General features: G+C 39.4%; 1 protein-coding gene and 1 long non-coding RNA gene across 2 annotated transcripts; one reads left to right on the top strand and one right to left on the bottom strand.

The window, feature by feature from the left end:
- Positions 1 to 2620: 2620 nt before the first annotated feature.
- On the top strand, positions 2621 to 21144 carry gucy2d (guanylate cyclase 2D, retinal; the record flags this gene model as incomplete). Its single annotated transcript, XM_080041460.1, has 18 exons — positions 2621 to 3479; positions 3613 to 3914; positions 4018 to 4393; positions 4501 to 4585; positions 4698 to 4815; positions 4949 to 5068; positions 5183 to 5263; positions 5863 to 6039; positions 6132 to 6288; positions 6390 to 6539; positions 6944 to 7092; positions 7220 to 7383; positions 15904 to 16096; positions 16913 to 17087; positions 19863 to 19961; positions 20621 to 20715; positions 20820 to 20902; positions 21057 to 21144. 18 exons carry the CDS (start codon positions 2621 to 2623, stop codon positions 21142 to 21144), a joined length of 3471 nt encoding a protein of 1156 aa, XP_079897586.1.
- On the bottom strand, positions 8511 to 13592 carry LOC307260514. The gene is made up of 5 exons (XR_013845187.1): positions 13530 to 13592; positions 12481 to 12511; positions 11863 to 11980; positions 10639 to 10731; positions 8511 to 9941 (listed from the first exon to the last, which is right to left on the bottom strand). It is a non-coding gene; the product is annotated as an uncharacterized lncRNA (long non-coding RNA).
- Positions 21145 to 25613: the final 4469 nt, after the last annotated feature.

Below are 25613 nucleotides of genomic sequence, written 5' to 3'. Positions count from 1 at the left end.
TTGTGAAAATGAAACATAAAATGATCTTGACTATGTCATTAATGTTAATGCATCACATCTGTACTTTCACCCGTCTTTTTGCCAACCCACCCCCGTCCTACACACACCCACACACACACACACACACATACACACACACACACACACACACACACACACACACACACACACACACACACACACACACACACACACACACACACACACACACACGCACTCTCTCTCTCTCTCATCCCACACTAGCTTGGATTAAAAGCTAAAGAAGGCTAAGAAGTCAAAGCCTGTTGATCGTTCCAGGTCTGTCCTGCCTTTTACGTGTTACATACCTGGTTTTCTGCCTCCCTTTCGTTTTTTAACCAGGCCAGACTGGATCAGGCTGGCACCTTTTTCTCACGCATTGTCCCTAACTCTCTGCTTTGGGGTGGGTCCCAGTCCAAGACAGGGACAGCGAGAGCTGAAGAGGGACTTAAGTACTGAACATTTAGATTTATTTTTTTATTTTCGGTATTGTCTCCAAGGAACTTGACTGCATCTTTTTTTGTTTAGTTTTTAAATTTTCATTTGGATTATTTGGATGTGGATTACTCATGGTATCATTTTTCTACCAAAAGGACAAAGATAACTTCGCCTGCTGTAGACGTCATTACACTTAATCCACCTGGAATTTGAATGGTGCTATTTGACGACAAGCTCCGGCACTGACATGCCATGAAGAAAAACTGCTCAAGGTCAGAATTGTCTCTTATATGTTTAATTGAACTGTCATTGTTTTACTAATATTAAAGGTACTGTAGGTGTGGTTTTGCTAATGTGATCAATTCTTCCATCATGCAGTGTCATTTTAGCTTTGTTGAAATCTCTTCGCAGCAGAGATAAAGGTCAGAATGTCTGAACAACAAAGATTGTCTCATTCCTTTATCCATTTGTTTTACACTTGTAGAAAATGGTTCTACACATGAAGTGTAAAACGATTTCAGAGGGATTAACATCATTTGACCTTTTCCTTATCTTCATTAGCACTTTAGAACAAGGCTAGAATATGACGTAGTGCTCCTCTTAAACTAAGCAACTGATAAGCCAGTGTCAGCTAATATTAGCCACTCTAAAAGGCTTGCTGGTCTCCACTTGCTTGCTGCGTGTCAGCTTGAAGAGGATGAAAAAACTTCAGGATCGGTCTTTTTCCTTTGTGTTCTGCCACCGTAGAATGCATATAAAAGAGCTACAGGTGGATTTAACCATGCATAGGCCTAATTTAGGATTATGCAATTTATAACACTAGAGCTTGACCGATACATTATCCAAGCCAATTCATTGGCCAATATCAGCTTATTGCAGATATCAATATGAAGAATGTGGGACATTTTACAGTTTAAAAAAATCTACTTTTCAGAGCTCTCTGGTGAACAAACAAAGATACTTACTATGTTGTGTCGGATAATAAAACTCTCAAATGTTGATAACTGCCAAGTAAAATATTGTATCATTGAGACTGTAATATAGACAAAAGTAAAAGTGCAATTTTCTACCTGTACCAGCTGTGGACCCAAAGGTGTATTTTCCTTCATCAACCTAAATCATCTTCATTGTATGGATGGAATATTTTTTATTTCTTTCAACGTGAAATTCTACATACTCCAGTTTATAACAGAAAGTAGTTAACTTGTATCTGCATGCAGTTACAGCATAACATAATTTTTCAGTTGTTTTTCAGTGTCTTTTACATTTAGCAATAAAGCTGCTAAATTAATTTTTTTAAAGCTGACTGTGTTTTCTAATATAACCTGAAGCAACTTGATCCATCATGCTATCATTTAATCTTGAAATATTTTTTGCTTTTTTCCCAGAAGTGCAACTTTAGTTTCTGGTTCAAAGATTCTGAGAGGTGACTTGGGGTAAAGGGGAGGAGTCTTCCAGAAATGCATGACTAAGAAGATTTCAAGAGATTGAGTCTAGAAAGAAAAAGAGATATTAAGTCTAAATAAAGACATCACGGCCAGAAATATATTTAGCTCCATGTTACCTGGCACTTCATTTTTGAACCCTAGGCCCTTGGCAGAGCTTATCAGCTTGACACACGCAGATCATTAATTCTCCAACGAAAAGCACTGGCACTATGTCCCTGGTAAGACAGATGGATGCTGATACGACTCAACATCACATTCTGTTACACACAACAGCTCAGCAAGGTGGCAGTTCAGGTCAGGAATCATTTGTGTGTTGAAGACTGTTAAAGCCTGTGTCACAAATTCAGTCAATAACCAAACATACACCAAGAATTAATTTAATTAACTTAATAATCAATGGGGCCTGTCTAAAAACATAATAATTTAACAATTTAAAGACCAATGGAGCCTACTATAATCATTCTAAATACTATATTATAGAATATTTTATATTTTATTCTAACTAAATCTTCAAATTTTTTCCACCCTTTTTCTTATTGTCTGGATGCAGTGATGGCTTTGGGTCGTCTGGTCACCTGTCCAGCTTTGGACTAGACGCCTGCTGAGTGCCAAGGAAGACAGTCCTGTCCACAAAGACGTACCTACTGTCACACTAATCACCGCAAACTCTCCACTCCTCTTCTGTGTCTAAAGCACCAGAATTGCTGTGTGAGGAAATGGCAAGTCACAGAGACCCTCGCTTTCTGCACAACCTGTCCTATCACCCACGATGGCAGCACGACTCAATTCAAGTGAAGAGAAAAAGACATATACGGACAGTGTTTGCAAACAGTTGCAGTGGATATTGTCTCTTTAAATCATTAGCTGTGTCATCATCAATGTCATCGAAACCACAGTTGCCATCATCCCCTGTAAAATGCTTGAATAGCTGGTGGTGGAACTGGTTCCTTCTGCCCTTACTCATTCTCACACTTCTGCCCTGTCAAGCTGGGGCGACCACTTTCACGATTGCCCTGGTTGGACCCTGGAAGTGTGACCTCCTATACTCCAAAGCCCTGCCTGACCTGGCAGCTAGCCTCGCCACCGCCCGCATAAACAAGAACCCTTACCTCAATAAAGGCTACTGGTATGACTACACGCTGATTAACGAGAATTGCAAGTCATCCTTTGACTTTGCTCGCTTTGCTGAGCTGGAAGATTATGGTGCTGCTTTTCTGGGCCCGGCCAACCCAGGTTACTGCTCCTCAGCTGCTCTGTACGCAAAAGAATGGGATGTTGGGATTTCTTCCTGGGCTTGCCTCAAACCCAACATGAAAAATAAGGAGACGTACCCGACCTTCCTGCGGCCGCTGCCACTATCCTCCCATGTTCTTTTCGCAGTTCTGCGGTACTTTCGTTGGGCCCATGTGGCCATCATCTCAGATGAGACGGACCTGTGGGAAGCCACAGGACAGGAGCTGGCCTCGTCACTGAGGGCCCTCGGTCTGCCTGTCAACCCTGTGGTCACCATGCAGGGTGACAGAGCAGGGCCTGCCAGAGCCCTGGAAAAAGTGAGGGAATCAGATCGGGTCAGAGGTGAGTCGTAGATGTAAACATGATTGAAATAATACCGAAAAACAATGAATGTATAACGACATGGAAAACAACATCCATGCTGTTTGATTCAACGTGCAAGTATATCAGTTCCTTATCCTTCCGCTCTTCACAGTGATCATTATGTGCATGCCCTCTGTCCTGATCGGTGGCCAAGCCCAGTACCATCTTCTGACAACAGCCTTGGAGATGCGCATGATTGGCCGGGGCTACGTGTTTATCCCCTATGACGCCCTCCTCTACTCACTACCTTACAAAGATACACCCTACTATGTGTTAGGCAATGACACCAAGCTGCGGAAAGCCTTTGACGGGGTCGTCACCATCACCATGGACTCTGGAGAGCAGAATTTCCATGAGGCCTTCAGGAATGCTCAGGATAGCTATGAAATCCGCAGCCACACCCCACCAGAGCAGGTGAGCCTTACTGTAAATTGCAATCGTTCTGTGTAAATCTGGAAAAAAAGGGAAAAAACAAAGGCATTTACTGAAACTGTCTCCTCACTCTCTCCTCTGTCAGGTTTCTCCATTCTTTGGCACCATCTACAACATGATGTACTTCATAGCTATGGCTGCGGAGCAGGCCCGTGAAAGTCAGGGCCGCTGGGTAACTGGTGAGATCCTGGCTGATACTAGGGGCGGATTTACATTTGAAGGCTTCAATCAGCCCTTGCAGGCCGGCAGGAACGGTGAAGGCATGCAGGCTCGCTATGTAGTGCTGGACTACAGTGGCATAGGCAACACCCTATACTCCACGCATACTCTGAAGGCTTCTGAAACAGATGGAGGGTTGATCGGGGGCCTGAAATACCTGGGCCGTTCAATCCATTTTGCAGGCAGCACACCCTACACAGACTCAGGCTGCTGGTTTAGCCCATACTTTGCCTGTACTGGAGGTGAGTGCACTGGTCTTGTAGGAAACCAATATAAGCTGGTACGGTACGAATTCAGTGCATTCAAATTTTTCTTTGTGTTTTTTCTTTCTCCTCTTCTTTTCCAAAAGGCATGGATACATTCACTCTCCTCTGTCTTTTCCTTGTGGCTGTTACACTGGCCGGAATTGGAGCAAGACTGTTTATTCAAAACAAGTATGTACAGCAGAATATAAAACAATGGTAACTCTACCAATGCAGTCGGTGTGATCCCATTAAAAATATTAAGATATACTCTATACTCTATACATCTTTTTTGTCTGTACAGGAGAAGCGGCGGGGGTATGGGTTACAGCGATGGAGGTGGTGGTGGTAGCTCTGGATCAACTAAGGTAGTCCTGACCTTGGATGACCTGGTCTTCATCAGCACTCAACTCAGCAAACGGGTCAGTTCTGTGACCAATCTCTGACGATACCAGCTGTTATTTTGCTGTGGTTTTGCTTCTCTCTGTTTTGAAAATATGTGATTATCAACCCCTGAGCCGACCCGATCATCCTTTAAGCTTTCTGTTTGAGCAGAAACTCACTGAGGAAAGCATGATGAAAAGCCTGCTGGATATGAAGACGCCTCAGCACTCAGCATCTGGCCGAAGCTACATGGCCACCACACCTGACAGCACCAACATTGCTGTGTTTGAGGTGAGGCCAGTCTTTAGTCTTATATTCAATAGCCTCCAGTTTACTATGAGGTGCTCCGTGACTTTGGATGTTTCTGGTATCACTAAAGACGTTGTGGTTTTGTGTACATCCCAGGGTGACTGGGTCTGGTTGAAGAAATGCCCCAAGGGAACAGTATCATCTCTGAACAGCAGCACTGAGTCAGTCTTTGTCAAGGTAAGAGATTAGGTGGGCATGTGACTCATTAGCACAACTAACTCTCTACTGGTGCCAACAAATACAAAATGCTGACAGGTTTGGTTCTGTGATAACCCATAGATAGTGAATTTGAGGTAACAATAGGGGTAAATTAATTAACTGATAGTTAATTCTTACTTAATGATATTAATGGTTAGTTAATGCATAGTTAATGCTTGTTGATCATTTACTAACTGTTAATGTTTAGTTATTAACGGTTAGTCAATGGTTGGTTAACCATGAACTATGCTTAGTTAATTAATGCTTAGTGAAGTATTTTCTAAGCATACATTATTAGTTCATGCTTAGTTAATTCTAATTAGGAATTAACTAAGCAGTTATCAATTCTAAGTCAATGCTTGGTTAATGCATATTAAGCATACACTTAACATTAATTAAAAGTGAATTAATGTAACCTTATTGTTAAGTATTACCGAATTTGAATATAAAGAAACAGATGTTGCAAAAGTACAGAATGTCCTTGGCAACAAATAAATAAAATCAAAGTGTTTAATAATCCTCCGGCAAAAGAAAATTGAGAGTTCACAGCCTAAATGTTTACATTGTTTTCCCATCAGCTCAGAGAGATGAGGCATGAGAACCTCAATCTGTTCCTGGGAATGTTCTTCGACTCTGGGATCTTTGGCGTGGTGACTGAGCACTGCACCAGGGGCAGCTTGGAGGATCTGCTCCAGAATGAGGAAGTGCGACTGGACTGGATGTTCAAGTCTTCCCTGTTAATGGATCTGGTTAAGGTAAGAGAGAGACAGAATGACCTACTTGTGTTTCTTTTCCTAATCTCGTTTTTGTTCCGTCACTCACACAAATTTCTTCAAACTGTCATCAGGGAATGAAGTACTTGCACAATCGTGACATCATCCATGGACGGCTCAAGTCCCGTAACTGTGTGGTAGACGGACGCTTTGTGTTGAAGGTGACAGATTATGGGTACAATCAAATTTTGGTTGTCCAAAGCATTTCGTCTGACGAAGAAACGCCCGAAGGTAAGTTAATTTTGCATCTTGCAGACTAATTTAGTGGCTCTGCTTGTGCATGCAAATTTTCTTTGTTCATTCATCATTGTGTATATTTTTTTTCAATAAAGAATTGCTTTGGACGGCTCCTGAGCTGCTGCGAAATCCCAGCAAGAGAAAGAGGGGCACCTTCGAGGGGGATGTCTACAGCTTCTCCATCATTTCACAAGAGGTCACCACTCGCTCTGCACCTTTCGCCAGTCTAGATATGCCTCCCAATGGTGAGTGGCATTAGTGCATTAGTGAAACCAAAGCACTGAAACATGGAAAGATACAATGATGTAGCAGAAGGTATTGTAGCCCATGTGCAAACGATTTCTCTTATTTTAAAACTTTCTTGGAAATCGCGGGTTTGAAATGTAGTAAATTTTTTGTAGCTCTTCAGTCACATTTTATCGATTCGGACTAAGCAGAAAAATTACATTGACAATGATATTTTTAGAATTTGGCTGAAAATGCTGCATCAACATTCATAATTGTTAAACCCAATTGGGTGCATACAATCACATTCAAAGAAAATCGCTTTGTATTTGCATGGCAACAATTCTGGCATTGTTTTTGTGCATTCATTGTGTGTGCACTGCCTCAAATCTGTGTGTTCTCACCCTTGTGACTTTGTTCACAGAGATAATCAGCAAGGTCAAAAATCCTCCTCCGCTGTGTCGGCCTGAAGTCTCATTGGAAAAGGCCCCATTGGACATAATCCAACTTGTGAAACAGGCTTGGAGTGAAGAGCCGAACAAGAGGCCCAGCTTTGAGGCCATCTTCAAACAGGTTCAACCATAGAATACGTTTAAAAAAAACACATTTATCAGCATCTTTTCATCCCTATATGTTATTCTGTACAAAAGTTGCAAGCCGGTGGGATGACCCTCCTGTTCCCTTTGTTTTCATGTGACAGTTCAAGAGCATCACCAAGGGAAAGAAGACCAACATTATCGACTCTATGCTGCGCATGTTGGAGCAGTACTCCACCAACTTGGAGGATTTGATCAGAGAGAGGACAGAGGAGCTGGAGGTGGAGAGACTGAAGACTGACAAACTGGTGTCTCAGATGTTGCCCAGGTGAGTGTCAGCGGTGTTTGGTGTTTTGTCACAGCGCTGCCTGGAAGGCTCCGTTGGGGAGACAACAGTTAGGGTTAGGTTTGGCGTAAAACGCTGTGCCCAAGGTGGGCTCTATGGGGGGCACGGGAACAAGGGGACTCTCTGTGTGTTAATGAAACACTTTAAAAACCGTCTTAAAAAACCTTGATCGGTTATTTAAAAGATTATTTATAAATGATAAAATTGTGATTAAAAAGAGATATAGGGTACCACTGCACAGGACGATCAGAAGGAGATATGTAGAAAAACACCTCCCCTCCTGCACAATTACTCCCCTGGATAAAAGGGGGGAGGGGGGGTATGAGACATCATTGGGTACTCCATAAAATGATATTTAAAATACACAATTGAATATCTATATTATTTAAATTAATAGGAAATTAATATAATTACTAAAAACTGTGAACCTTTGCAATAAAAAAAACATATATACAATATACCCAAGATGTCAGCAAGTTTAAGGTTAGGGTCAAGGTTATGGTTAGGGTTAGGGCCTTCTAGCTGCCTCCGAGGCTCCGTTGGGGGGACAAAACACCATTGAGCAGTGTCCGCCAACGTTTACTGATAACCTCGATGCCTGATAACATCGATTGGATGTGCCAAAATTTCCTTCAATTAAACAACGATAAAACTGAAGTAATTGTCTTTGGTGCCAAAGATGAACAATTAAAAGTCAGCGCACAGCTTACATCCGTTATGCACTCTAAAAAGAAAAAAGTTGAACCAACTTAATTGAATTAGGGCAACCGGTAACACAGGATTGAATTAAGTTTATTGAACTAAAGAATGTAAGTTACACTTAAACAATTGTTTTAAGTCAGATCAACTTAATAGTTTGTTTGTTTTCAAATCAAAAGTTTGCATTAATCCAACTTAAAATTAAGGGACAACAACTTAAAATGTCAGTGTTTTCTGACTCAATTTCTTGTTTAATCCTAAAGTAAAATATTGCTTCCGTAGAACCTAAAAGAAAACAGTTGGACCAACTTAATTGAATTAAGGCAACCGGTAACACAGGATTGAATTAAGTTTATTCAACTTAAAATTGCTTCTAAAATAAAATCACATTTTCAAATCAGTTTGTTTTAATATACTTTATTGAATAAAAGTAGAAAACAAAGTGCCAATACCTTCGAACACATTTCAGTGTATAACAGTCGGGCAAGCAACATATTTCCCATATCTTTCCAATATAGAATCCATTATAACCAGCTATAGCCAGTATAGTCACAGTGTAATTTAACATGGGAAAGGAAAAAATATTTTACAGTTTTAAACCAGACAACCAGTGTAATGCAGGTAAGCCTTTTCCATGTTTCTGGCAGCCGTCAGTTTAAGGTGGAGTCAGGGATTCTGGAGACCGCTTGTTGTCAAATCACTTTTGGTATTTTTTTTTACATAGTTTTAAATTGTGTGGGGAAAAAAACACAGCCTAGGCTCAGCAAACTGGTATGTAAACAAAGGGTATGTTAACAAAAGGGGCCCACCGGAGAACCACATGCCCGTTTACAGAGCATAGGCATTGTAATGGAAGACACTGAATTGGTTTTCAGCGCAAAATCGTGAGGATATATTTACAGATTTTTGAGAAAGTGATTAGGACTACAAGCAGTCTCAGGAATCGGTGACTTCACCTTAAAAAAAATAAAAATAAAAAGATCTTGTAAGTCATTATAAATATACTATCACCATTTCACCTTTAATTTTGAAATATGTTTGAAAAAGTAAGTCCAAATATGTTTATACTAAGCTGAAATATTGATAGTTTCTCAATGTAATGACTCACAGGTTTTTTTCTTTTTTTACAGTTTTAAATCAGACAAACACGGTGTGTAATGCAAGTTGTCCTTTTTTCCTTGTTTCTGGCAGCCGCCAGTTAAAGTTATAAAAATCCTCCAAGTCAATATGATACCATCTCAACATTTCACCTTTTATTTAAAAATAAGTTTTAAAAAATTATTCCAAAAATGGTTTTACTTATAAGTGATAATACATATTGAGATAGTGTCTGTAAATATAAAAAGGAACTTCTTTTACAGTTTTAAATCTGACAAACTGTGTGCATAGTAATGCATAAAACCATCAAAAACACCAAAGTTATGTATTCTTGTGCGTGCTAAACATAGATTCTGCTCTACAGCCAGTGTGTTTTGTTCTTTTTGGACCATATCGAAACAAAAATGGAACCTTTCACCTGCTCTTCCAAAAACGTGTGACAAAATTTGTGTATATCACCTTGTGGTTTGAAGAATATTTGTCTCTCATGTGTAGTCACTGTTTTCAAGTCTGCCATACAGATTTTAGGATTTGGGGGACATCTTATGTTGCTTGAGATGCATGATGATTTTCTGGAGCACCTCAAAAGTGAAAGAAAGGGGTGTTGGAAAAGCTAGGTTCAGGTCAGTCCATGCAAAACCTCCACACTCTCGATGAAGAGGCCCATGTTTTCAGGTGGCTCCTGCAGTCCTTCCCCATCCTTTCAAAAGACAAACACTGCAATGGCGAGCTGCTCCAGAGTCCTACAGTACATGACACAAAACATCACTGTCATCACTTTGCACTTGTATGCAGTAACTAACTATGAACCTTGTATGGTACAATAATATCACTGGCATTAGTCTTGAGTCCAATTTTGTGAACATGCACTAATTATTCTAATGAGTAATTCAAGTATACTTTGTGTCTTGATTTTATCTGTATTTTTTTCAGGGCCCTTGACTTACTTTTCCACTATACTAGTACCTCTATCGTATGAATGTACAACAGTAAATCAAATAATTTCTAGTCATATTTTGCATATTTGTTGCAATCTAGAGTAGGGGTGTGCACGTATGTAACCGGTTAGTAAATCATAACCATTTAGGTAAAATCAATAAACGAAAACCTTTCTCTCTCCCCCGCTAATACAGTTTTTAAATATGTTCTGGAGACACGCATTTATTAATTTTACAAACTATTTGGGGATGATAAAAGCTAGTCTGCCAAATCTGTCTGTCCCTCTGTGTGTGTGTGTGTGTGTGTGTGTATCGGCACTGCAGACACACATGCGCGCGCACACTAACACACGCGCGCAGAGTCACCGTCGGGCATGAGTCACAGCCATGGACGAGTGATGAAAGATTAAAGTTACCCGGTTGACGTGAACTACGCTCGTAAGTAGACCGAACTTTATAACACCTGTTCAACCTGCATAAAAGTGTAACTGTTGAAGCTTACCGGATATTCCTTGATCAGGTCATCTGTATCCTCTGCGAGGCAGATGATGAAGGCTTTCGGTACACACTCCCTCCGAAGAAGAATGTCGTCAGTCTAGGACAACATGATATTGATTAATTTTCAATTCAAATCAGTTTCATAATCGAAGACACTCTTAAAACTTAAATCCTACAATTTATTTAAAAATAAATGGACATTTGTAATAGGGATGTTAAACGATTCATTATTTGCGTGTCGACGTGTCGGAGGCATGAATCGACAAATCGATCGATTTACTATGCCATTAGAAAAGAGAAAAAAAAAGGCAATGTGCATTTTTTTGCGGCAGCAGAGCGTAGTTGTGGTGCTGATAAACTGCGCTTTCCTTTAAACAACACTGGTGCCGCACGCTGTGTGTGTTCAGACTTCATCTGCATCAAAGCCTTTTTGATAATAAAATGAGAGTCTTTAATTTTAAAAACGCTGTCCATGCGTCGGAGGTGAACTCGGCTGAAAACAGAAACAACAGTCCCTTCAGTCGCACTGTCAGCTTGCCGAAATGGCTCTGTGTACTTGAGACATACAAACAGATCGCGGAAGCCGTTCCCGTAGACAACGTTAAAGGGCAGGATAGCCCCGGTTATCATTTTATTCAACAAACCACAGAGTTTTTCTGCACGGCGGCTCATTCACTCATAGGCTACTTGCGAGGTCTCCTGGTGATCGTCACCGTCACAGCGCTACTCGCTGCTTTGCCCGGGCGGAGGCTTTGTGTGAAGGTGATTTAACATCACGGCCATAGATGAATGCTATAACTTTATGCTGCATATGTTGCACTGCACTGTTGGCCCACACAGGACATTTAATGCGCGCACATTGCAGAAATGAAGCGCCTGCAGCGCGCTCGTGACCACACGTGAACTCGCATCACAGACGTCTCACATGTCCCCAAAACATCTAATAAAGTAAAACACCCGATTTACCGATTTCTATTTTTAGAGTCGCCTTGGGCACGAGTCGAAAATCGAGCCGAGAATCGACACATTGTTCACATCCCTAATTTGTAATGCCAGAGTTTCATTAGAAAATAAATGTAAGCTCAATGGTGTGATGGTGAAACATGAGCTGCATATATTAAAGACACTATAATGGTCTGCCCTTGTTATGTATCTGTAAAAGATAGGGAAACTCTGACACCCTCTAAGCTACCAAGGAAACTTGTTTTGTTTGATGCTCCAAATGTACCTGGTCCAAAGTGTCCGTCATTTGGCCTGTTGATCCACCTTTGATCGGCTGACTTGAGTGACTGTAACTGGGCCATGGACCCAGGAACAGCCATGAACCACAGGAACTCAGAATGGATCTAAAACAAATAGTGAATTAATAAAAGAAAATGCAAATTACTTCACTCTGTATACAATCTTACTATGGATCTTCATGTGTCCTGAATAAAAAAATCATATAATCTCAGTATTAAATTTGTTATTATGCTCTATAGCACTTTGCCACTGTTTTGAAAGTGGCTATAAGCTTTTTATGGCCATTTGTCACAACAAAGCTGCGTCACCTGACTACATTTTTCTTATCGTCACCTCCCCAACATGAGTTTTAATTTTCACACTGTTTAATCCTTTTGAGGAGAATCCTTCGCACACTTTTATAATGAGGGCTACAAATGGCTTTAAAAAGGACTGTGGCTGAACTGGAAAAACAATTTGCCTGACGTATAGAAATACATGCCATTGGCAGGGTGCAGTAACTTGTACTCTAACCCTGCATGGTAAACTGAATGTGGCTACACAGCCACATTGAAGCCTTATAAATAGCACTGTCATTAGCACTCAATACTGCAGTTTAACTTACCTTTGGGTAGTTCAATTATTTGTGTCCAGGCCTGAAGTAACCACCACCAATCAGGGAAAGAATCATGAAAAGAAAATTAAACATGCATTAATATTAACTAAGGGAGTGGCGTTTCATTTCAATGTTAAGCCAAATGTGGTAAAGAAGGAGAAAACAGTCTGCTGCGATATAGCAAACTAATATGAGCTGGACTGGTGAATGCTTTAACCACCGAGAAACGTATAACTATGGGGTTTCACCGCTGCTGCCTCCATGTCAAACAAGCCACAGAGGCAGTTATCACTGCGTTTCACAGCTAGGTTGAGTGTTTGGTTGTCACGAGAACTACATGACACACACACACGTAGGAACGAATGGCCCAAACAGACACGCGGGCGCAGTTCAGTTTATTCTACCTGTCCGCTAGCAAACTAATATAATAGTAGTGGTGTTGTTTATTTAGCAGCCGGACTCACCTCCGTGCTTTCATCAGAACGGCATGCGACTCTCATTGGTGCTGCCTGAGTATTCATACTAAAAACGTTGATAGCAACGGATGCGGTGACGGCAGTAACACACAAACACACAAACACACACACACACACACACACACACACACACACGGTGTACTGAACAACAGGCGCACGCAGCTCGGTGGTAAAGAAATGTAAATGTATCTGGCCTTACCAGTAGCCTACACAGCATGCTAACCCGGAGAGCAGAGCACTCAGCACCGCGCGCAAATTACTAACCGTTCACTCTACATGTGTCCGCTGGCAAAATGCAATTAATTACTGACCAGTTAACAGCCAAACTATCACCTTTAAATGCCACAGGAAGTTTTACACACAAATGGTTTGAACAAATGGCCAACAATTTCTCACAGAATCAGATAAATTAATCGAAAATTATAAGCTAACCTGAAGGACACAGCATGACTTTGCTGGTCCGGCTCAGTTTAGCTTACTGACGTTAACCTTAAGACGAAAAACTGTAACCATTACAGGCAGAAAATGTATTATCTGACAATTAACATTTGTAAAACATTACTTTGTCTGTATTAGACTTACCGTTTTGTTGGGGCGCCGTGACCGTGTGCGAGACGAGTGCGAGGAGAAAACATGGCGGCTTCACAGGAAAATTTTAGCTGAAAAAGACGTTGACGTAAACGTCCACGTCATGACGTTAGACAGGAAAACCTAATTGAAGCGCTTTCATTTGCATAAGAAAAGCAAGTCAATGTCAGGTCTATGTAGTACAGTACAATTTCAATTTGATGTAATCCACAAAAGTACGTTGCCATCGCTAAAGCAGAAAACCGAGTCAGACTTATTCAAAACAGTGCGTTACTTCAACTTTTCAAAAATATACTTTTTAGAGTGTGTTAGAAGCCACACCCCAAGCCAGAAATCTTGGTGTTGTTGTAGACTCCGACTTGAATTTCAAGAAACACATAAAATCAATTAATAAATCAGCCTACTACCACCTAAAAAACATATCAAGAATTAAAGGGCTTATGTCTCAGCAAGACTTAGAAAAACTTGTCCATGCATTTATCTTTAGTAGACTTGACTACTGTAACAGTGTCCTTGCTGGCCTTCCAAAAAAATCTATCAGACAGCTTCAGCTAATTCAGAACGCTGCTGCTCGAGTCCTCACTAGGACCAAAAAAGTGGATCACATTACCCCAGTTCTGAGGTCTTTACACTGGCTTCCAGTCACTCAAAGAATTGATTTCAAAATACTGATGTTGGTTTATAAAGCACTAAATGGTTTAGGGCCAAAATACATTACTGATATGCTGATAAGTTATGAACCGTCCAGAGCCCTTAGGTCGTCTGGGACAGGTCTACTTACAGTCCCTAGAGTTAGGACTAAACGAGGAGAAGCAGCTTTTAGTTTTTATGCACCAACAATCTGGAACAAACTCCCAGAGAACTTGAGGTGTGCTGCAACTCTCAGTTCTTTTAAATCGAGTCTGAAGACTTTTTTGTTTCCATTTTAACCTGCAATTTTCATTCTATTTGCTTCTTTTATTAAATCCAGTTTTCATGTTTTTATTTTTTTTATTTTTTATTTGCTTCTTTTAATCGCTTTTAAATGTTTTATAATGTGTTTTATGTATTCTAATCTTGCCCCTGTAAAGCACTTTGAGTGGCCTTGTGTCTGAATTGTGCTATATAAATAAACTTGCCTTGCCTTGCCTTGCCTTGCCTTGCCTTGCCTTGCCTTGCCTTGCCTTGCCTTGCCTTGCCTTGCCTTGTAGAGTACAAGGTAGTGAACCATTGAATTGATCCCTGCTGACACACAGCTGTGGTTAAAGTTATTTTGAAGGGATGTAACAAAAGTTCTCGGAAGCTGTAGAGACAATGTCACCACATAAGCACTGTAGTTTTGTTGCGTTCAACAACTGTGTGGCTATTTGTATGGAAGTAAATGAGTGTCATCGGATTATGAAAATAAAAAGCCATCGAATTTTAAGCACTGAATATTTATGCATTGAAATAACGTATCTGAATTTTTTGCAGCATTGAAATAATGTATCTGAATTTTTTGCCGCATTGAAATAATGTATCTGAATTTTTTGCCGCATTGAAATAATGTATCTGAATTTTTTGCCCCTGAATTTAATTCATTACATTACATTTTAAACAACAAATTTTCACCTTTATTTTACAATGTTCTCAAATTGTAAATCAAATATTCAACGTTAAAAAATTCAACGTGCCAAATTCAACTGCAAAATCCCATGTATGAAATTCAGAGTAAAACTTTGGGGACCCAAGGAAGAGCAATCGATCATAGATGCTAGATCGCTAGATATGCTAGCCATTATATTCTTCCCTATATAGAAACATGTTTGTACTCACCGAAGCACCATCGTTACTTGCGTTGCCGTTTGATATGGCTAAAACCTGATTTGCCTTCCTGCATCAGTCAGGGGTATCCAAGGCAACGAGCTAATATTCCCACTTGCTCTCTTTGTTTGAACGCGATCTAGCATCTATGATCGATTGCTCTTCCTTGGGTCCCCAAAGTTTTACTCTGAATTTCATACATGGGATTTTGCAGTTGAATTCGGCACGTTGAATTTTTTAACGTTGAATATTTGATTTTGAATTTGAGAACATTGTAAAATAAAGGTGAACATTTGTTGTTTAAAATGTAATGAGTTAAATTCAGAGGCAAAAAATTCAGATACATTATTTCAATGCGGCAAAAAATTCACATACGTTATTTCAATGCATAAATATTCAGTGCTTAAAATTCAATGGCTTTTTATTTTCAAAATCCGATGACACTCATTTACTTCCATATATTTGGAGTTAAGCGAGCAATGATGTGCACATACTGTTTAAGTGATTGCTGTATGAATATAGAGAGAATTGACACGTATATTAAGTCTGTGTCAAAGTCTGTGTGATTGCCCCCACTCATCATCAGGTCGGTGGCCCAGGCGCTGAAGACAGGCACACCGGTCAAACCCGAGCATTTCCAAAAGATCACGCTGTACTTCAGTGACATCGTGGGCTTCACCACCATCTCAGCTCTCAGTGATCCCATAGAGGTGGTGGACCTACTTAATGACCTCTACTCACTCTTTGATGGCATCATTGAACTACATGATGTTTATAAGGTGAGTGTCTAGGGTTCTTGCTATGGTATCAATGATGAAAGGCTGCATTTTGTATTACTTGAAGTCATTTACGACCTACAGGCAAAATCTTTTGTTGGCTATTTAGGCTATACAAATTGGGGCGACTGTGGCTCAGTTGGTAGAGCGGGTTGGCCGATGATCAAAGGGTTGGAGGTTCGATCCCCGCCCTGCCACCTGTGTCATAGTTGTTGTGTCTTTGGGCAAGACACTTCACCCACCTTGCCTCGTGTGAATGTCGATAGTTAGCCTGCTATCGGTGTGTGAATGGTAACGTGGGAATGGGAACAGGTTTCCCTTGAAAAAGAGTCTTCGGACTCAATGGGATATACCTGTATAAATAAAGGTTAAAAAAAAAGTTTTAGTAAAATAAGTTCATCAAACTTTATCATGCTTTGATTTTGCTAATGAAAAATGGTTTCACAAATACAATATTAATTTTAAAGTTAATGTGTGTTCTTAACAGAACTTAATTCAAAAATGTTGTCTATTTTTAATGTATATTACAGTCAAATACCCTCACCCCTAATTTTGTTTTACCTAGGATTCTCTCTATATTGTTAAAAATGCTAATACATTGTTTGTATTGTTCTTGAATCGGATCTGAAGCCTTTCCAGGAACCATTTCCCACCTTGTCTAATACATTATGTCTTTTATTAAACTTTTTTTCTTATTGTGTGTGTGTGTGTGTGTGTGTGTGTGTGTGTGTGTGTGTGTGTGTGTGTGTGTGTGTGTGTGTGTGTGTGTGTGTGTGTGTGTGTGTGTGTGTGTTGAACTCTTGTTTTTATGGTCATCAGGTGGAAACAATCGGAGATGCCTACATGGTAGCCTCGGGAGTCCCAAACAGGAACGAAAACCGCCATGCAGCAGAGATGGCCAACATGTCTCTTGACATCCTCCATATCATTGGTTCCTTCAAAATGAGGCACATGCCTGACCTGAAAGTCAGGATCCGTGTTGGCCTGCATTCCGGTGAGCAATATTTTTTATCCTTTCTGTGCTGTGATAAGCCATGCCCTATTCAGTAATACTGTTGCACTTTAAGAGTCACATACAATTCTATTGAGTCGTATGATATGAAACAAAATGCATTTCAGAGAGAGCCAGTGTTCATCTTTCGCAGAGGAATAAAAATAGGGGAGAATAGGTATGTGCTCCCCTCTAAGCAAGCTGAAATGATTTATCAGTAAAATATACACATTTCCAATTAATTCAGGCTGTTTTGTTAGCAATGGAAAGTATCAGAATGTATTCAGGATGAAGGGCAGTGAAAATATGACTGTTTTAAAAAAAAGTTGTCTTGTGTCTCACTTTACCCCAGCTTAGGGGTAAACTGAGACAAACCAGAGAAATCAAGGAGGTAAACGGATCCACTCGCTTTTTCCAATATTTAACTACCATAACAACACATGTTGTAACAGTTAGAATCCTGACAGCTAGCTTGAAAACCACATATTCCAGAACTAATGTCGTACTAGTAACAGAATCATGGGGTTTGGTCAATTAAGCAATTTTTTTTTAAAACACTTGAAAGTAACTGTGATCAAATACAACAAATAATTCATAATGTTAATTAACATTCAAATGACAGAAAGAACCAGTTAGATTAAAACACAGTCTGAACACACGACCCTTAGAGCCAGCTAGTGGCTGGGGATCAGTGAAAAGGACAATCAGAACCAGCTAGAACAGCCTGGGACTCAGAACACAGGACTAGATCCACCTGCCATTTTCCATCTTTTGAGTCTCTTAACTAATATTTTTCTGCATTTTTTTATTGGGATAATTCATTGAAAGAAGACATATTACTTACAGTCCATTGATGTTAAAGGTCACTCTCCTGTCCCCCACATACATGCCTGCCAAACCATTGCTGACACCCCTTCAACCATTTAATCCCCACCTCTGGCTCGCATTGTCTCTATTCAAACTAGTCTCCTTCACTGTAAACAATTGCTGTAAATCTACAGCAGGATTTCAACAGCATTAACATTTAACTGTTAATATAAAAGGCAGTGTGTTAAATTATAGTCCTTTTCTGTTATTTTACGGAACTGTAATGTTTTTCAAAAATACTGAACTTTCCTGTTAATTTACCATCAAACTTCAAAAAGGGACAATTGACGTGAGCTGCCTGAACAGGTAAAGCTTACACAATTGTTTTCATTAATCCTCATCCATCCACATCTGAACTAATAAGTATTGTTTATTTTGTATCCTCTGGTTAAGTTTACTTAAAGTTGAGTTATATTTACTTGGAAATGGAAAGTGCAGTTATCATAATTAAACCAAGTTAGTCTTACTGAAGTGAAGAGTTGTGTTTACTCAGTAGAAACAGATTGCCTTAAATCAAGTAAGCACAACAAAGTGTATTGTAGAGACGCCCCCTTTCCCACAATGACTTGCACTGGACTAAATGTTTGTTATGTTGCTATTTGCACTTTCAGTAAAGAGGATGTTTCATTCCATTACCTCACTATGCATTTTGTTTAAATAAAACATCTCTGTGTGAACTAACCGTTGTTTTTTTGGTTGTAACATAACGGTTTATGGACATCTTAAGACAGATCCCTAGTTCAACTCAGGAGACAATAAACAATAGAAATCAATCATTCCATTGAACTTCATATATTGTAACAAGTGTCTTTCAGTAACAAACAGAAGCTGCTCTCTATGTTTAGCATTTTAACAAATAGGGGGACATAGTAAACTTATATATGGAATGAAACACATCTGCCCAATGAAATATAACATCCCCTTCGCTCACGGTGCAAACAGCAACATAACAAACATTTAGTCCAGGTTCATCCCTTTTTTTCATTAACTGTATAATCTTGTCAAATTTAGTGACAGTAAAATAATGTTCATTTACTTGTATTATGATGGCAACCCTGCTGCCAGTTGATAAATGTTGTTTTACAGGGACATTTCTAACAGTGTTGCTACCTAAAATATAATGGATTCAGTAAAAGAGGGCACAGACACTGTCTCACTTTACCCCACAGCATTTGTCTCACTTTGCCCCACCGCCACAATTTGAGAAAAAACTACCTCTCTAAGCAATTCAGGCTAATCTTCAGTTAGCATCATAGCATCATCACATGGTTTCATATGTTGGTAGCTGAATCAATTTGCTTTGGCACAACAGTTGATTAGGTTGACAGCAATATTAGGTTGACAGCAATAACATTTACTTTTACATTACATGTGAAAAAAACATGCTTAGAATAGCACCATGAGGTCCTATCCTTTATGGGCAAGGGGAAATGGGAGAGGCTTGAAAACATAATGCTCACATGACGAAAAATGTGTTCCGTTGCCTAGATACAGGGGGTGTCCCAAATTACCCGATGTCTCACATTACCCCATTCTCCCCTACAGGAGCACAAGCTGCTAAGGCAAGGAGGTATTTTTAACCTCCTTTATCCTCGTCTGGAATTTCCTAGAACAGTGAAACGCTATCCACTTAGAGCGCTGTCATCCAATTAACACACTGCCTTTGGATTTCTAACTCTATTCTATGATTTACTTTGTGCAAACAGATGTGGCAGTGCAGAGCTTTTATGTCATGCATTGGGAACATAATTGTGTATTTTTAATTGAAATGCTATGAGTCTACTAAAAAAGAAGGGAAAAATTTAAGTTTTCTTTCGCCAAAGAGAGGCATTCCTATTCAAAGCCCACCCCCCAACCCTCCATGTGTGTGTGTGTGTTTGTGTGTGTGTGTGTGTGTGTGTGCGCGTGCAGGCCCAATTGTAGCAGGAGTGGTGGGACTTATGATGCCTCGATACTGTCTGTTTGGAGACACTGTCAACACAGCATCTCGAATGGAGTCCACATCTTTGCGTGAGTGTCTCGTATGTCATTACATTATAGACCAGACAGATCTCTTCTTTCCCTTTTCTTTTGTACATTGTGGTTGAGACAGCAGGGGCAGTCTGTGTGCAAGTCGCTTTACGCTAAACAGGGCTTTAAGTGGCCATTGCTAATCCTTTAAGACTCTCAGCAGAATTAGAGGCCAACTTGAAGCTTCAGTGTGAATGTCGTCAATGGCCAATCCTGCTGTCAGCTACCTTCTGCATGCTATATAAAAATGTAGTGTAAACCTAAGTATTAACTACCAAGTGGATTTTACTTGTTTAAAAATAAAAACTCTAATATTTGATGGAGTTCACAGACGATCATACTGTAACAAGTGGAACTATTCCATTTTAAACTAATCAGTGGCAGTTTCAGCCTACATTCATAATTCAAAATTCTTAACTTTGCATAAGCATGACTAACGCACTTTTGCTCAAAGAGGAGCAAAGCAACAATGGGTAGTCTACTGCCACCGAGTGGCCTAATACCAAAATGACAGCCATATTTTCTAAATTGGTCAGATACAGTTATTTTTAATTGTAGAAAACTCCCAGTTTGCATATAGATTGTAGATGTTGTACCTGATATTAAAACAATGTCAGAGAAAAAATAGAAAGCAATGATTTTTTTTATTTTTATGTCAGCGTACAGAATCCATGTCAACCAAAGCACAGTGGAGGTCCTGAAAACCTTGAACATGGGATACGACATTCAAACCAGAGGCATGACAGAGTTAAAGGTAAAAAATACCGGACTTCGAACTATATACAGAAGATATGCAATGAAGTAGGGGCTACTGTTATAAGAGCTAGTGAACACTAATGAACACTTTTTTACTTCTAGGGAAAAGGGATTGAGGAAACATTTTGGTTGGTGGGTAGGAAGGGTTATACCAAGGCGTTGCCTATTCCTCCAGACCTTCCAGGGTAAGATAATATTTTGGTTTGGCCTCTACATTACTAATGTTAATCTATCTATGCAATACATTGATGCTGTTCAATTGCAGATCATTGCAGCACCACTTTATGTATCAGTGGCATGTTGTGTTTTGTTCTCTAAAAACTACAAATCCTATTACAGGTCAGCCATCAAACATAACATCACTGTTGAGGAGATACCTGTTGACAGAAGACAAAAGTTCCTGGACCGACAGAAGACGATGGGCTAGCCCTGATGTTTCTTAACTGATGCCCCAGAATGAAAAGCAATCATTTTTAGTAGGGATGTGTGTATGAAAAGTTGAAAGTGCAATATCCAGCTACCATCTATACAATTAATGTGTGTTAATGCTCAACATGAAATGCAATGAAAATCCAGAACTAGTGACATCTAGTGACAGTTTTGAAGAATATTTCTTGGACATTATTATTCTCTTCCTTCATAGTTTAATCTGTACTATAACAAACCTTGGGAGCAAGGGTCTATTATAGCACTGATGGGTGCTATGATGTCTCCAAGATGCAAAAATGAGCCAAAAAACTAGCAACTGTTCTTACTATAATTGTGACAGTTGTTTTTATACTGAAAACGAATTTCACATACAAGGGTTGATTCACAGGTTTAGAGGAAAGAAATCACCTAACAAGAATGACTGTGATGGATGTGCCAACAACATGATCACAGTTTCATGTGTAATACTGGTGACCTTCATGTACTGTGTGCATTTGTGTATTATTTACTGCTCAACTATTCATCTCTGGTATAATAAGAGTCTATGCTACACTCACTCTAAGAGCAGTAGCCTTTCACAACATCATACAATTACTACATTTAAAACAATAAAAACATATATATTTTTTTTTTTGATTTTCTAGCAGTATTACTGGGAATATTCACATTTGATTAAAAAAAGCCATACTTTACAATACTTTACAATACAAAAATGTCAGAATATGTCAAACAAAGCAGGTTGAATAATTACCCATTATTAATAAAGACAAAGAGAAAACAGCATCTTTTTGACTACTGGGTCTCATAACATTTTATTCCACTACTGTGATTGGCCAGAATATCTTAAGACTCTAAAATGTAGTTTAGATTTCTTGTTTCAGTGGCAATTGTAAAAAGACAGACTGAAAATAAAATTCCGACATTTAATGACAAATAATTCCTTAGAAAGATGACATGATATTGTTCTTTAAAAGATTGACTTATGATGTGGATCTGCAGAATGTTTATTTCCCTAAAGATGTTAAGATGCTACATACACCATTTATTGTTTGTAATGATGAGTATATTGCTTTTAACATCATGCTGACATTTTCAACCAAAACATGGAAGAAGTAGGCAATATGTAAACAAGACCCATACTCTAACAACATTGTAGCTTCACTATAGCTTCATGTATAATACATGAAGCTACGAAACATTGTAGCCTATTACTGGAACATGCCGCAAGCATGGCTGAATGTCTTGCACAACTTGCTGTGTGTCCAACAGGGTCTTAATAGGACAGCAATAGGAAGACCTGATTTCTGTGTGACATAGTATATCTGCTCTGCGCTGATATGCAGAATGTCTGAGTCAATTGACTGAAACGATCATCTCCAATGATGTGCTTCAGCAGACTGAGCCTTTTCATGAACGACACAATCTTCTATAGGAAAATGTCTGGCTGTGTCTGAGTTCTTCAGCCATTATCTTGTGTTTGGGCTCTCCAGGACCCCAAACAGCATCTGAAGGTCTTCTGAGAACAACACGTTCACTACGTCCCTCCCCATGCCCAACCACTGGAGATCCTTGTGGAATTTTTGAGAAAAAGAGGAGGAACGAGTCTTAGTCATTTCTCTTTGGCCTGGGGATGTGTATATACTGTAAATATGTACATAGTTTGTCTTTGTGTCCTACAGGGTGTAAGGGACTTTTTAGTTTTCTGCTTGGGTTCTCCTAAACCCATGACACCCAATCACGATTAAACATCTGACGAAGAGGAGACAACAGGATTCTTTGGTCAAGTTCCTTTGAGGGGTATTTAAAGAACAAAAATCAGTTATTCTATTGGAGTAAGTATAGGACCTACTTTTTCTAGATGTTTAATCAATTTGCCAAATAGATAGGTCTCATCAAAATTTAATGGAATTTTGAAAGTGATCTTAATGTGTTTCTGTAAATAAATTATGGTTTTAGTGAAGATGGTGTACTCGTATGTTTGTCTCGCCTTTGCTTGGGTCGGAAATGTCCAGGGCATTTCAAGGGACTTAGCAAAAAGTGGGTACACATACTTAAAGTCTCAACAACATTAAAAACTAGAATAGGCTGTTACTCAATGGAGGGCTGGTGAGGTAACCATAATACCATAAATCCCAAAGAAAGTTAGAGTGATGCTGCTAACAAGTTTTGGTCGGATTTTTAGTTTCCTGGGAAGCTGTGACTCTGCAGTGGAATAATCCAATGAAATTGTAAGAATGGTTTTATTTAATGCAACTTCTATGCAATATGCAGCACATACACAAACAAACAAAGTCTCTGTCCCTGTCTGACAACCGACCCCTCGATGGGGTTGGTTGTCACAATGTGTCAGGGTGTCTTTGATGATTCATTTCTTCTTTATTACAATAAGTTGGACACTGAGAGGGACACACAATCCAAGCCAACACCTTAAGCTTCAATTTAATGTAGGAGTGACTATTGAAAGTTGTTTTGGTGATGAGATAATCACACTAGAGTAATAAGTGTGCCTACCAACCCCACTCTCCCCTATAAGATGTGTTCTGCTTTAGGTCACGAGATATTGTTAAAATACTCCTTAAATTATATCACATAATTTTATTGGTAAAACTTTACAATAAGGTACACAAAATTGTAGTACCTACTACATAGATATGTGTTACCTGCTAAATTTTTTTTGTGTTAACTACTACATGTTTTTTTGTGTGCAACCGAACACATCTTTTTTTTGTTACCTACTACATAGGTTTTTTTTGTTTGTGCTACCTAACACATAGTTTTTTTTTGTGTTACCTACTACATATTTTTTTTGTTCTACCTAACACAGGTTTTTTTGTGTTACCTACTACATAGGTTTTTTTTGTGTTACCTACTACATATTTTTTTTGTTTCGCTATCCCAAATACATAGGTTTTTTTGTGTTACCTACTACATAGTTGTTTTTTGTGCAACCAAACACATAGGTGTTTTTTTTGTGTTACCTACTACATAGGTTTGTTTTTGTGTGTTTCCTACTACATACTGTAGGTTTTTTTTGTGCTACCTAACACAGTTTTTCTTTGTGTTACCTACTACATAGGGTTTTTTTTTGTGCTTCCTACTATGGTACTCAGTGTTAGCTAAACAACATGGTAACACTTTACAATAAGGTACACAAAATTGTAGTAGGGGAGAACGGGGTAATTTGTCACATGGGTTGGATGTCACATTCGTTATATCTCGCCACCAGAGCGCGCTAGCTCTGAAATGTTGATATAAAAAAGGTCCAGAATTGGGATCAGAGGTCACATACATAGACTTCCTTGGAGGAAGACAGCTGCATTTCAGGTGAGAGGATGTTTTGTGTTTTTCATGTCAAATTCCAAATATTTTGCTTCTCAGTATTTTTCTTCTAGGCTTTTACACAATGGGTTTATAACAAAACACTTGTTACCCTCAGAAAGTGTGAAGGGTAATCTATAGTTTAGATTGTGGTTAGCAAGCTAATTAGTTGTCAGATGGTTGTTGGCCTTGATGCTAGCAAGAAATTCAAGTTGGGGTTGGTCGTCAAATTTTTTGGGGGGTTGGTTGTCACATGTTATCTCAAGGCTGCAGCCAGAAAAGGAACCCAATAACGAAAGAAATTGTCAAGCTGTATCCTCACTGACACCCCAGAGAAGGAAAGAATAGAGCAGGAAAAGGCAGCTAGCAAGCAAAAGAAAAAAGGGCAACAAAATCAAAACAACCCAGTGCATCCCAAACTAGACCAGCTGCCAAGGCTACAGAACGTTATGTAGGCCTATTTGTCAACTTGACAATGCAATTAAACATTCAAATTTGGTTCTGCCTCCTTGCCTTCTTTTTAAGATTTTTCCCATTAAGATAACATTGTGACAAACAACCCCATAGTGTGTGACAACCGACCCCTTGATGGGGTTGGTTGTCACAATGTGTCAGAGTGTCTTTGATGGTAAATTACTTCTTCATTACAATAAGTTGGAAAAAAAGAGAGACGCACATTTCTAGCCAACACCTTAAGCTTCAATTTAATGTAGGAATGGCTATTGACAGATGTTTTGGTGATGAGCAATTCTCACTAGAGTAAAAAGTGTGCCTACTTACCCCGTTCTCCCCTACCTACTACATAGATACGTGTTACTTACTACATAGTTTTCTTTTGTTACCTACTTAAGTTAAGGTGACTTTGTGAAAGGATTCAAATCAAAATCAGAACAGGAACATATCACGTCCACGCTGCTAGGGAATGTATCAGTGCCCTGAGGACAATGTCAGCTCAAAAGTAGTCTGGCATGACCACTTCCGCCAGCGTCTATTCGCCTGCGTCGAAAAGCTACGCAGCCCTGACGCAGCCCCCTCCTTTTCCGGTTGCTGGCTTTCCCCTATTGCGATCCCCCTCAAATTCGGAAACAATTCACTCACAGTCAACCCGTGTGCTTATGAGCAGCGCTCTCTCTCTCACACACACACACA

Source organism: Ammodytes marinus (genome assembly GCF_949987685.1).
Source record: "Ammodytes marinus genome assembly, chromosome: 14".
Taxonomy (NCBI): domain Eukaryota; kingdom Metazoa; phylum Chordata; class Actinopteri; order Uranoscopiformes; family Ammodytidae; genus Ammodytes; species Ammodytes marinus.
The sequence above is the reverse complement of the archived record's forward strand: the minus strand, read 5'-3'. Positions and strand labels throughout refer to the sequence as shown.